The following is an 11,822-nucleotide window of genomic DNA, read 5'->3' as shown; positions in this document are numbered from 1 at the left end:
AGTTCTTTGGCCCAGAAGTCTGAGACCCACTAGGGTCCAAAACACTTCAAAGCATTGACCAATGTCCCCTAAACCTAGAGAGTCATCTTCATCCTGAATTTTCAGGCAAGAAAGGACAACACACTGTCTAAGCCAACAAGGAGGAAGGCAGGAGGGCACTGCCATGAAGGCTGGGAGGCTCCCACAGACCCAACAGCTCCCCACATAGAGCCCTCACTGGGTCCCTCAGACCCTCAGGGCCTGCATCAAAGTGGTCAGGTGTGGCACTGGCCCAAGCTTTGAGATAGTTTTCCTGGACATGACCAGTTGGGGGAAAGGCTGGGCACACGCTGGGGTCACCCTGGTTGACCTCCCTCCTGGTCTGGTCTGGGCTGTGACCAAGAGGGGAATCCCAGAAGGACCTGGCTTTTCCCACTTATGGGCCCCTGTCCCCAGGAAGCCTGCCAAGATGAGGACAGAGTTGAGGCAAGGAGTCTTATCCCAGAGGAAGGGAATGCACATTTCAGGTCAGGGATGGGGTGCATAGTGAGGGGCACTAGGAGGGCAAGAAGTGAGGACAGCAGAGGCTGCAGAGGTACAGAGAAAGGGGATCCTGGGTGTGAGAGTGGCAGGAAGAGACTTTTCATCTGGGTTGCCACCTTTCTTCAGTACATTTTCTCAATAAAGCAGTGGCATTCCAGCCACATGAGCTCATGCTTAGGGCTTTGGGGGGCCCTTGGCCGAGGCAGGGGGCTGTCTGCTCCTCACCTGCAGAGGAAGGGCCCCACTCCAAGACTGTGAGCCCCTTGGCCTGCAGCCCAGTCCAGTGCATTGTGGGATAAAAAGAAAGGGCCAGCGAGGGTGGGGTCCAGCATTCCGAAGACAGAGCAGCTCTCCAGGAGACTCCTGGACCAGTTCCAACTCTGGGCCCCCAGCCAGGCTGCGTGGACAAGGGAGGCAGATGGGGTCTTTCCACAGGATGGAAGAGTCAAAGAGGGTAGGGAAGGAGAGATTGGCAGGCGGGCCTCGGCCCCCTCCTTACATCTGGCAAAGAAAGCCAGTGTTTTTCTCTTGGCCTGGGATGGGTGTCTGTGTTTATTTCATGAGATCAGTAAACTAGGTGTGGGGCAGGCCTACTGGAGGTCAAGGAAAACTTCAGGGTGGGGGCAGTTGGTCAGAATTGGAGGTGGAGGAATAAAGTCTGAATTCTACAGGCAGTGGGGAGAAGCAAGTTACAGAAACAAGAGGTTGTGAGGAGGCCAGAGCCACCACTACCTGATGCTTATCCCCCACTTCTCCCCTCCCCACTGCATTGTTTTCAGGACCCCACTGTCCTCCCTGCCTAGAGGAACCCTGGGCATAAAAGAGGAGGAAGGCCCCACTAACTTTGGGCAAGGCAGGGCTCTTTTCTGGGACCCCTTGTCTCTCTAGGGAGGAAGTGGTGTGCACCTAGCAGGTTATGTCAAGAGGCTATTGTCAGAACAACAAACATCCTGAATTTGGGAACATCTTTGTCTGCATGTTCTCACCTCCACGCCCATCCATGCCCACCAGGGCAAGTAGGGAGCCTGCTGCCCCCTGCCCCACCAGCTGGCCCCATATCCCACTTGCTCCTTGGCAGGCAGAAGGCCAGGCTGCCTGCTGTCTCAGTTCTACACTCCTTGCCTAGGTCTTGAAGCCAGACACGGGGCTGGTGACCCTGGAGGCTGAAGGCCAGGAGCTCCTGCTGGAGCTGGAAAAGAACCAGTGAGTACCAGGCTGGGGAGGGGGCTTGGAGCCAAGACAAACCCTCTTTCTGGGGGGTAGGGGGTGGGCAGTGCTAGGGACAGGAACTGGCAGAAACCCAGGAGGGGGTGAGGCCCCCAAGGAGGTGCAGGTGACAGGGAGAGTTACACCAGCCTATATGACTGGCTCCCTTGAGGCTGAAGTGGCCTGTTGGGACTGGGTCAGCCCTGCTGTGGGGCACATCCCTCATCCAGGCCCTAGGAGCATATTGTCGGCTCCCTGCTGGAAATGAGTGAGCATCACCTACTGGATGCTTAAGAGTATGCTGAGTCAAAAGGGAATCCAAGATGGATTCCAAATATTGGTGGGCACTTCGGGCTGATAGAATGACAGGGACAAAGGTGCAGTGGCTACAAAGGACAAGGCACATTGAGGATGGCAATTTGTCTGGCCTGCCTGGAAGATCTCCATCTGCAGGGAAGGGAACAGTGGGAAATGAATATGAGCCCCAGTGGGGCCAGATCACAGAAGGTCAGTTTAGTGCTGAGTGTCCCGGATAGTTCAGAGCCAAAGATTTTGAGTTGGTGAGTGAGCAGGCAGAGCTGAGCAGGATGAGGTGGGCTTCCAAGATGGAGGGTGGGGTCTTAAAACCATTCAGACTATATTATCAACAGTTATTTATTTATCAAGTGCTTGTTTCATTGCAGGCACTGCTCTAAGCACTCTACACATGTTTTATTCTCCCTCATGGAGTCAGGTGGACTGGGAACAAACTCTAGTTCCACCATGCCTCACCACAGTTTCTCTGGGGTTTCATGTCCCGACGCATTTGGGGTGATCACATCATCTACCTCCTAGGGTTGTGTGTGTGCGCGTGGAGTGGGGAGCAAAGCTGGAAAAGGTGGAGGAAAAGACTGGGAGGTGGAGAAGCAGGCATCACAGGTCTGTTTGTGGGACAGTCTGGGGGTAGAGGTCAAGGCAAGGTGAAAGTCAAGGATTTTCTTTAACAAAGAGAGATTGACTTATGGGTGATCCATCTTGGTGGGAAGGACCCTGGTGAGATGGAGCCTGAAGATGGAATCATTCTTGGCGTGGGGTCTGCAGAAGGCGGGGATGGGGATCCCTGCTCAGACAGGTAGGGCAGGGGCGGCTGGGGGCAGGTGCGGATTCTGTTTCTTCTGGAAGCAAGGAGTGAGCACCACTGAAGAACAGGTGGGGAGATATGTGGAGTCTGGGGCCAGAGGAGATTTGAAGGAACTTTGAAGCAAGGAGGTGGACTAGAAATAGGGTTGACCAGTTGCTCAACAAGGGTAGGGAGCGGGCAGAGCCGCCTAGGGAGTTCACCATACTTTGTGGCTCCAAGTCCCACTTCCTTGGCAGTGTCTCCTGAGTCTTCCCCTCCTGCCCAGCCCCAGAGCTGTGGAGCCAGGTGCCTACTGCAGGTCCCCAGGGACCACATACTCTTCCCCTATTCCTGCTCCTCCCTGGTGCTTCCTGCACTTCCACTTCCCATATCTGAGCCATCACCAAGGTTTCTTCCTGCCCTTCACCTTTCTCCTCCCTCGGGCCTAAGGGTTCTCTGAACAGCAACATAGTCAACACCTGTCCCTTCCCTAAGCACCTCTGGGATGCTTCTTAAGTGCTAGCCCTGCTCCTCACTCACAGAACTCCTCAATTAGCATTCAGGGAGGAAGGCTGCAGGGCATCCCTGAGGAGGCAGGGCTGAATCAGGTGATTCCTACAACACCCCCTCCTAGCAGGCTGCTGGCCCCAGGATACAGAGAAACCCACTACAGCCCAGAGGGGCAGCCAGTGGTGCTGGTCCCCGGCCACACGGTGAGATACTTCCATGGGTTCTGAGGACAGGGTGAGGGCGGTGGGGGATGTACTCCCTAAGGACCTCCCCACCATTCGTCCCCCATTCTCCTCCTGCTCCTAAGGAGAGGCAGGAGCCACCCCACCACCATGCCCTCTCTCTTGCCCCTCCCACCTCAGCCTTGGCTGAGATATGGGGCTGTGTCCCTTCCTCTCCAGGATCACTGTCACTACCGTGGGCGTGTGAGAGGCTTCCCAGACTCCTGGGTCACCCTTAGCACCTGCTTTGGGATGAGGTGAGGAGTTCTAGGGGAGGAGGCTGGGCCTGGGGCTGGGGTAAGAGTTTCCTCACACCCTCTTTTGCACCTTTCTGCACCTTAGGGGTCTGATCATGCTCAATAGCAATGCCAGTTATTATGTGCATCCCTGGCCATCTGGGGACGCCGAGAATGTCTCAACCCACAAGATCTTCCGGACAGAGCAGCTGCTCAGCTGGAAAGGAGCCTGTGGCCACAGCGACTCTGGAGACAAAGGAGACATGGCCAGCTTTTCTCATGCCACCCGGATCAGGGTCAGGGGCACAGATAGGCATGGGAGTGGGAATGCAGTATTCATAGCCCACCAAATCAGAAGCGACAGCAATGCTCAGCATGGGTTCAGGGCCTCCTGTCCTTATATTTTTATTTAGAAGCTGGAGAAAAATTGTAGCAGAAATTGAAAGTTAACTTTGAGCTTTCTGGGGCTTGGGGTTAGTGGCCAGGGCTCAAGCCTAGCAACCTGCCACTCAGGGCCACTGTCGCCTCTCCCCAGGAGAGGAGGGAGGCCCGCAGGAGCCCGTGGTACCTGGAGCTGTACATAGTGGCTGACCACACCCTGGTGAGAGGAGACCCCGGGGGGTTGGCAGCCAGTATGGAGGCAGCTCAGCCTCTCACACCGTCATATTGTGCCTTTCCAGTTCTTGACCCAGCGCCAGAACTTGAACCACACCAAACAGCGTCTACTGGAAGTTGCCAGCTACGTGGACCAGGTTGGGGGTGGTAGGGAGATAGCTCTAATGGGGGCGACCAAGACAAGGGCCAGATCCTAAAGGGATGTGGCAGGCTTGGAGATGAGGAGAGGGAAGGAGGAGAGAACAGAGAGGCACCCCCACAGAGCAGCATGGGCCCAGTGGTGTGGCTGGTCCCCCTCTTCACAACTGTCCCTCCCTGACCGCAGATTCTCAGGACTCTGGACATTCAGGTGGCGCTGACTGGCCTGGAAGTGTGGACCAAGAAGGATCAGAGCCCTGTCACACCCGACGCGAACGCCACACTCTGGGCCTTCCTGCAGTGGCACCAGAGACTGTGGGCGCCGCTGCCACACGACTCAGCACAGCTGCTCACGTGGGTGCCCCACCCCCATCCCCACACAGGTCCCCGCGGGGCAGTGGCAACTCCTGGCCCTATATGATCACGCTGCTCTCTGCCCTCAGGGGCCGTGCCTTTCAGGGCAACACTGTGGGCCTAGCGCCCATTGAGGGTATGTGCCATGCAGAGAGCTCTGGAGGCGTGAGCACGGTGAGCTCCCCTGGGGATGGAACCGAAAGAGGGGTGTGGGGACTGGTTCCCGCAGCCTGCAATGACCGTCTCGGCGTCCTCCCAGGACCACTCGGAGCTCCCCATTGGCGCTGCAGCGACCATGGCCCACGAGATAGGCCACAGCCTCGGCCTCAGCCACGACCCCGATGGCTGCTGCATGGAAGCGTCAGCCGAGCAGGGCGGCTGCGTCATGGCAGCAGCCACTGGGTACGGATGTCCCGGTAGGGGTAGGGGCTGCAGGGCAGGCTTCGCTAGATCTGGGTCCCTTCCTCGGCTGTATTCTTTTGGGCGAATGGTTATCCCTCAGTTTCCTCTTCTGTAAAATGGGTAGATGATGATAGTACCTGCCCTGAGAGTTGTTTTTGAGGCTTAAATGGAGGCAATGCAGGGAAAGCGGATTCTTAAGAGTATGAAGATTATTTTCGGAACAGCCCAGCGGTTACTGCATCCCCGGGTTACTGCATACTGAATCCTCGAAGTTCCGGATTCGAAGTTGAGTCCTGGGCTGCCCCCTTTTAGCGTCACACCCTCCCCGTCTCGGGTTCGCTGTGTGACTTTGCGCGGGTTACTTACCCACTCTGGGCTCTGCCTCTAAAGAATTCTAGCCGCCGGTCGCTCAGGCAGTGTCCGCTCATCCCGCTGCTGTGTGGCCAAGAACAGGGGGTCTGGTGGGAAGGTATCAGAGATGAGTAGAGAGTTGAGGGGGTGGTCCCCGCACGCCCCGACGCCCTTCCCGGTCGGTAGGCACCCGTTCCCGCGAGTGTTCAGTGCCTGCAGCCGCCGCCAGCTGCGCGCCTTCTTCCGTAAGGGGGGCGGCGCGTGCCTCTCCAACTCACCGGACTCCCGGCTCCTGGTGGCGCGGACACGCTGCGGGAACGGCTTCGTGGAAGAGGGCGAGGAGTGCGACTGCGGCACCGGCCAGGTCAGGTCCGCGCTCCAGGCTCCCGGAGGCCAAGGCTGGTCTCCGCCCACGCCCTGCCCCAAGTTCCCAGGTGCTGCTCACTGACCGGGTCCCTCCTCGCCTTTCCGGCTCCAGGAGTGCCTGGACCCCTGCTGCTTTGCCCATAACTGCTCGCTGCGTGTCGGGGCCCAGTGTTCCCACGGGGACTGCTGCGCGCGCTGCCTGGTGAGGGCCAGGGAGGCTCGGAGGTGAGGGAGGAGGGGAGCTTGGGAGCTGGCCTTTCGGTCTTGGCTGATTGGCACCTTCCAGTCCCTGCGGGTGCTGGCTCTGCTCTGTGCTTGGGTCCACCTGGCTCTCGCGTTGGGCTCTCCCTCCTCTGAGCCTCACTCTTAGCTTGGATCTCTCACTGTCCATTGTCTCTGTGCCTCGGACACCCTCCCGCCACCCGGGTCACCTGCATAGCTGAAGCCTGCCGGCGCGCCTTGCCGCCGGGCTGCGGGCGACTGTGACCTCCCCGAGTTCTGCACGGGCGCCTCTCCCTACTGCCCTCCAGACATTTACCTACTAGATGGCTCGCCCTGCGCCAGCGGCCGCGGCTACTGCCGGGACGGTGCGTGTCCCACGCTCGAGCTGCAGTGCCAGCAGCTCTGGGGGCCTGGTGAGAAGACTCGCACGCCCTCACACTCCATCCCCATCCTTGGGTCTGAGCAATTTTCTATTGTGGGGAAGATGGGACAGGGGAAATGGGGGGGAGGAGCGTGATTCCCATCCCAGCCCTGCTCATGTTTCCCCAGGCTCTCGCCCTGCCCCAGAAGCCTGCTTCCAGGTAGTGAACTCTGCAGGAGATGCCCATGGGAACTGCGGCCAGGACGACAAGGGTGGCTTTGTGTCTTGTGCTCAGAGGTGGGGAGAGGAGCAAAGGGAGCAGAAGTTGGGGGGTGGGTTGGGGAAAGGGGACGCTTCAAACTGTTTGACCACCCTCCACTTGGTCCCCAGGGATGTGCAGTGTGGGAAGCTGCAGTGCCAGGGCGGGGAGCAGAGCCCACTGGCACCACACATGGTGCCGGTAGACTCTATCTTCCGCCTAGGCAGCCAGGAGGTGACCTGCAGGGTAGCCTTCCTGCTACCCAGTGCCCAGCTCAACCTGCCTAACTTGGGCCTGGTAGAGCCAGGCACCCAGTGTGGACCTAGCATGGTGAGCTCTGCCCACTGGACCCATCCCTGTCACTTGAGTCCCAAAGTGTCACTACCCCTCACTGCCCAGTGAACACCTCTGCCCATAGGTGTGCCAGGACAGGCGCTGCCAGAACACTACCTTCTGGGAGCTGGAACATTGCCTGACCGCCTGCCACGGCCATGGAGTGAGTGGCCCAAAAGGTGGGGAGGGTGACCTTGAGGTCCCTGATCTCATGGGACCCTTCTCCTCTCTTTGTCTCTGCAGGTTTGCAATAGTAACCACAACTGCCACTGCGATCTGGGCTGGGCTCCACCCTCCTGTGACAAGCCAGGGTTTGGTGGTAGCATGGACAGTGGCCCTGTGCAGCCTGAAAGTGCGCCAGTGGGGGGCACATGGGGAGGGGCACATGGTGCACCTGCTCAGGACTCAGCCCCACCCTGTCCTCCTCAGACCAGGATGCCTTCCTGCTGGCAGTGGTCTTTAGCTTCCTGCTGCCTCTGCTCCCTGGGGTTGGCCTGGCCTGGTGCTGCTACCGGCAACCAGGATCCCGGCTCCAGCAATGCCTGTGCAGCTCAAGGAGGGACCTCGTCTGCAGTGGGTAGGCTCTGAGGGCTCAGGTCCCTGCTGCCTGAGCCCATTCCTGGACAAAGTCAAGGGTGAAGCAGCTCCCTGGTGGGAGAAACAGGGGAATGGACAAAAAGAGCTAAACCACAGTAATGGGGAGAGGTAGAGGGCCCTGCAGGGATCCACACAATTGGCTAGAGTGGAGGCCACTGGTGCCTCCAGCTCAAGGCTCCTTTCCACTGCCTCTGCTGCCTCTCTGCACCTGGGGGCAAGGCCCAGTTTTCCACTAGCTAATAATGCAGTTTCTGCTCCTCTGTGCCCTTTGAGGACTCTCTAGCCTCTCTCATGAGCTTTCAGCCTAAATCTCTGCTGTTATCTGCTTTGAGTTCCCAAATGCTGGGCCCAGCACATCATATTACTTCATACCACTGGTCGGCTATGGTGCTGGCTTCCCTTGTGACAAGGGCTCACCCCTAACCCATGACCTGGGAAGAGGGTCCCATAATACCAAGCACAGTTCACTTAGGGCTGCCCCTTCACTGGGTGCTGGGCAAGACAGGCTCCTGATGGCCACATCTGACACAGCCTGGCCTTGTGAGTGCTCCGTGCAAGCTGAGGGAGAGGGCAGGGTTTGGGCTGAAGATGGGGGCAGAGGGCACCCCGACAGGGGTAGGGCACCAACCATGTCCCAAGTGCCAGCTGAGAGGGCCTTGATGCAATGAACAGTGATTTCGGGTCTGTGGGCAGAGGTGCAAGGTGGTCAGAGCTTGGTGTATCAGCATGAGGAGGACTTTGTGGGGGGACGGGGGAGTGACTGCATGCCATTGCCAGGGGGGAGTATTGAGGGCATCAGAGACATGGAAGGAAGTTGCAGGCCCTGGGAGATGGTACATGAGCAGCCAAGTATGGCTTGGAGTCATTGAGGGCAGCAGGACCACCCAATGACAAGGAGCACAGGCAGAGCCTCCATTGGAGAAGAAGTCCACTCTTTTTTGGGACCTGAGTGATGCCAACATCTGGAGGGTGACAGAATGCTGGGGTGGTACCAGAATGTGGGAGAAATGCTAGAGAAAGTGCCTGCAGCCCTGGGAGGGCCTGGGTCTCAACTGGAGCCTGGACCCCAAGGGCTCCTTTTATGAGGGAACAGGAAGGGAGCTAGAGAGTGTGACCTGGAGCAGAAGGATGGAGACAGTCAACACAGAAGGCAGAACCAAACACAAAACGTGGGTTGGGCACGTGCTGACGGCTGTAGGGAAGCAGTCCTGGGATGCCCTGCTCAGTATCACTGTTCTAACCTCCTGGCCTCTTACCTCGCTGTTCAGGCCCAAAGAAGGTCCACGCAGGGAGCACCCCCTGCGCAGTGTTCACCTCATGGAATTGGGCCCAATGACCACTGGAGAGCCCCAGCCCTTGGGTGAGCGAGGCTCGGGGGGAAATGAGGAGGGAAGTAAAGGGATGGACCCTTGGGTCCCCTCCTCTCCACTTAGCATCCAGCCACCTTGAGTCCCCAGTGCCCTACCTGCCCCAGGGACTCCTGCCAACTGTGTTCACAGCTCTAGTTCTCCACCCACTGTTCCCAGACCTTGAGATCTCTGCCAGAGCCCAGCAGCCACCTTGAAAAGCCTGTGCCCCGTGGCCCTGCCTGCACCCCAAGGTAAGTGGGGACCCTGATGGGAGACCCTCCACCTCCCATTGCTCATCTACCCACCCCTGTTGCCTCTCAGCTCACTGTTCCCTACTCTGGGGTTTCTGAGCTTGGGTTATTATGGAAATGAAGTATGACCACATAGAGAATCTGTTGTCACGGAGGCCAGATGCTGGCAGCCTCCGGAATGCTGGAAGGAAAGTTGATGGCTCTTCCTGAGTCATCTGTCCTCATCTGTCCCCCCGCCACATGACTTGCAGCCTGAGGTCCCAGACTTCAGGGGCTGATCCTCCCCCACTTTATTATCAGCAGGGAAGTCAAGATCCTGTTTCTGATGAGAAGGGGATCCTGAGATGAGGACACTTAAAGACAAGTGGCTGCTGACAGCCACTCCAAGCACTTGGAGCCCCAGGAGCTGAGCCAGCGAGTAAGCTGATTTCCTGCACCTTCAGGCAGCTTGCAAGTTTCTTCCCCGAGTTACCTCTGGCCTACTCACTCCAGGACCCCAAAGCATCAGAATTTGCCCAATACTGCCCCAGTTCCTTAGCGTCGGAGATCCTGTTTGGGTACACAGGCCAGGCCAAGAATCCATCTGTTATGTAAAACTCTGTTATGTAAAACTTCTCCTGCCTGAAAAAACAAAGAAAAAGGCTGATAACTCCATCATTATCAGAGTTTATTAAAGGAACGTACATAGCAGGCATGTCTTGGGCAGTGGTAAGACCAAGTAGATATCCTCCATGCCACAAGGCAGGTGCTAAAGGGCTACAGAGGATGGATAGAGGTACTGGGGTGTGACCTGCTCAGGTAGGGGGATAACACCTTGCACACTTGCCCAGGGTAGGCCAAGGGCCTATTCTAGGAACCAGCATGCCTGGGGCATAGGAGAGGGGTCAATCAGATAGTCTTTGAGGGGATTTATGGGAAGCAATCTCTGTTCTGGCCCAGAGGATCTGGCAGCAGTCAGTGGTCACGTCATAGAACAGCCTCTCCTCCACACCAGTAATCCAAGGAGCGAAGGTCACATAGTCACTGACCTCCTGTCATCAGGGGAGGCTGGGTCACACTGGGCACTTGGGAGAGGCCTCTGTCCAGGGAGCCTGGGGGTATGTGCTACATGCACTTCACCTAGGCATAGCTCTGCTTTGGGCGGTGACTGCCGGGCCAGAGCCTAGACTCAGGAGTCCTGCATTTCAGACTGAGGTCACTTCCTTGGAGCCTGGCCCCTGCAAAACAAACAACAAAATCCTTGGGATCTTCCTTCCTCTCTCTTCCTGCCTTGTCTTGTCCCTTAGATGCTTCCTCAGTCCCATCCCATTCCTAGTCCTGCACCTGAGGTTTTGGAGGAATGTGGGATATGCTGCAGCTGCCTCACTTGGGACCTTACTGAGCCTCTCCTCCATTCCCTGGGAGGGGACACAAGGAGCCACTTTAGAAAGGGCATCAAAGAAATCAGAAGAAAGACATGTTGCCTTTGGGCCTCCGTTAGTCTTTTCTGTCTGTAAATTCAACCCCATGGGCTCCCTGAGGGGTGATGGCTGGCGGTGGAGCCTCAGACTGTAGCCAGGGCCCCAGATGGACCTATGCATAGGATGGTGTTGCCTTACTTGAATGATCCCTTTGTCTCACCTCTCCTGCTTCCCTTGGACATTCTCAGAAGTCACTTACTCTCTCCCTTTGCTTCACGCACGAGTTGCTGAGTGACCTTCTGTGTCAGTCAGCAGTTGCTGTGTAACAAAACTCCCCAAAAACTTAGTAGGTTAAAACAACTACCAATTCTATGAATTGGCAAATTATGTTGAACACAGCTAGTGGTTCGATTGGTTTCAGCTCAGCTCACTTGTATGTTTGTTGTCAAATGCTGGTCAGCTAGACAGTTCTGCTTCTTGGGTTGGCTGGCTGTTGGCTGGGGTGATGGGGATTTTCCAGCAGGTTAGCCCAGGCTTGTTTACATGACAGCTGGGGAGGGTTCTAAGAGAGCCGGACCAGGATTAGGATGAGGTAAGTGTACCCACTTACCTTTGGCACAAAAAAAGTAATCAAGATAAGTAATATTTTAATTCAATATTTTTACAATATCAAAAGTATTGCAAAAAAATCCATGATTAACAAAATATCAAAATTTTAAGTAAAGGGCCGGCCGAGTGGTGCGCTAGTTAAGAGCTGGCTTGGGACGCCAGCTGTGAGCAGCAGGCCCTGGTTCGGATCCCACATATGAGGGCCAGTGACGCTGCCCTCTACAGCTAAGATGGTGAACAACAGCTTGACCTGGAGCTGGGCTGCCATAAGTCACCGGCGACGGCGCCAGGCTGCAGCCCCTGCTTCAGTGGGCGTAGGCTGCAGCCCCTGCTTCAGTGGGCTGCCATAAGCTACCGTGAGTGGCCAGCAGCCAGCGAGAGCGGCTGGCAGCTGGTGTGAGCTGCCAAGAGCCACTGTGAG

The 11,822-nt window shown here is 56.9% G+C and overlaps 1 protein-coding gene across 3 annotated transcripts in view; it reads left to right on the top strand.

The window, feature by feature from the left end:
- The window catches only part of ADAM33 (ADAM metallopeptidase domain 33), a 13,337-nt gene extending 3,293 nt beyond the window's left edge, over nucleotides 1-10,044 (top strand). Inside the window, exons 3-22 of one of the 3 annotated variants that reach the window (XM_019644574.1) lie at nucleotides 1,649-1,725; nucleotides 3,462-3,540; nucleotides 3,739-3,815; nucleotides 3,901-4,090; nucleotides 4,330-4,395; nucleotides 4,475-4,546; nucleotides 4,735-4,901; nucleotides 4,991-5,075; nucleotides 5,161-5,303; nucleotides 5,841-6,018; nucleotides 6,133-6,222; nucleotides 6,460-6,655; nucleotides 6,792-6,900; nucleotides 6,994-7,192; nucleotides 7,281-7,358; nucleotides 7,439-7,547; nucleotides 7,625-7,772; nucleotides 9,061-9,152; nucleotides 9,319-9,392; nucleotides 9,693-10,044. In XM_019644574.1, coding sequence (XP_019500119.1) covers nucleotides 1,649-1,725; nucleotides 3,462-3,540; nucleotides 3,739-3,815; nucleotides 3,901-4,090; nucleotides 4,330-4,395; nucleotides 4,475-4,546; nucleotides 4,735-4,901; nucleotides 4,991-5,075; nucleotides 5,161-5,303; nucleotides 5,841-6,018; nucleotides 6,133-6,222; nucleotides 6,460-6,655; nucleotides 6,792-6,900; nucleotides 6,994-7,192; nucleotides 7,281-7,358; nucleotides 7,439-7,547; nucleotides 7,625-7,772; nucleotides 9,061-9,152; nucleotides 9,319-9,356 — 2,193 coding nt within the window. In that variant the 3' untranslated portion in view covers nucleotides 9,357-9,392; nucleotides 9,693-10,044. Of the gene's footprint in view, nucleotides 1-1,648; nucleotides 1,726-2,562; nucleotides 2,647-3,461; nucleotides 3,541-3,738; nucleotides 3,816-3,900; nucleotides 4,091-4,329; nucleotides 4,396-4,474; nucleotides 4,547-4,734; nucleotides 4,902-4,990; nucleotides 5,076-5,160; nucleotides 5,304-5,840; nucleotides 6,019-6,132; nucleotides 6,223-6,459; nucleotides 6,656-6,791; nucleotides 6,901-6,993; nucleotides 7,193-7,280; nucleotides 7,359-7,438; nucleotides 7,773-9,060; nucleotides 9,153-9,318; nucleotides 9,393-9,692 lie in introns of those variants that run through there. The other 2 variants (XM_019644575.1, XM_019644573.1) reach the window with 2 other exon arrangements.
- The last annotated feature ends 1,778 nt before the right edge of the window (nucleotides 10,045-11,822 follow it).

This window comes from Hipposideros armiger, unplaced genomic scaffold (assembly GCF_001890085.2).
Source record: "Hipposideros armiger isolate ML-2016 unplaced genomic scaffold, ASM189008v1 scaffold_89, whole genome shotgun sequence".
In the NCBI taxonomy this organism is placed as follows: domain Eukaryota; kingdom Metazoa; phylum Chordata; class Mammalia; order Chiroptera; family Hipposideridae; genus Hipposideros; species Hipposideros armiger.
This window is presented reverse-complemented; position numbering and strand designations above follow the sequence as displayed.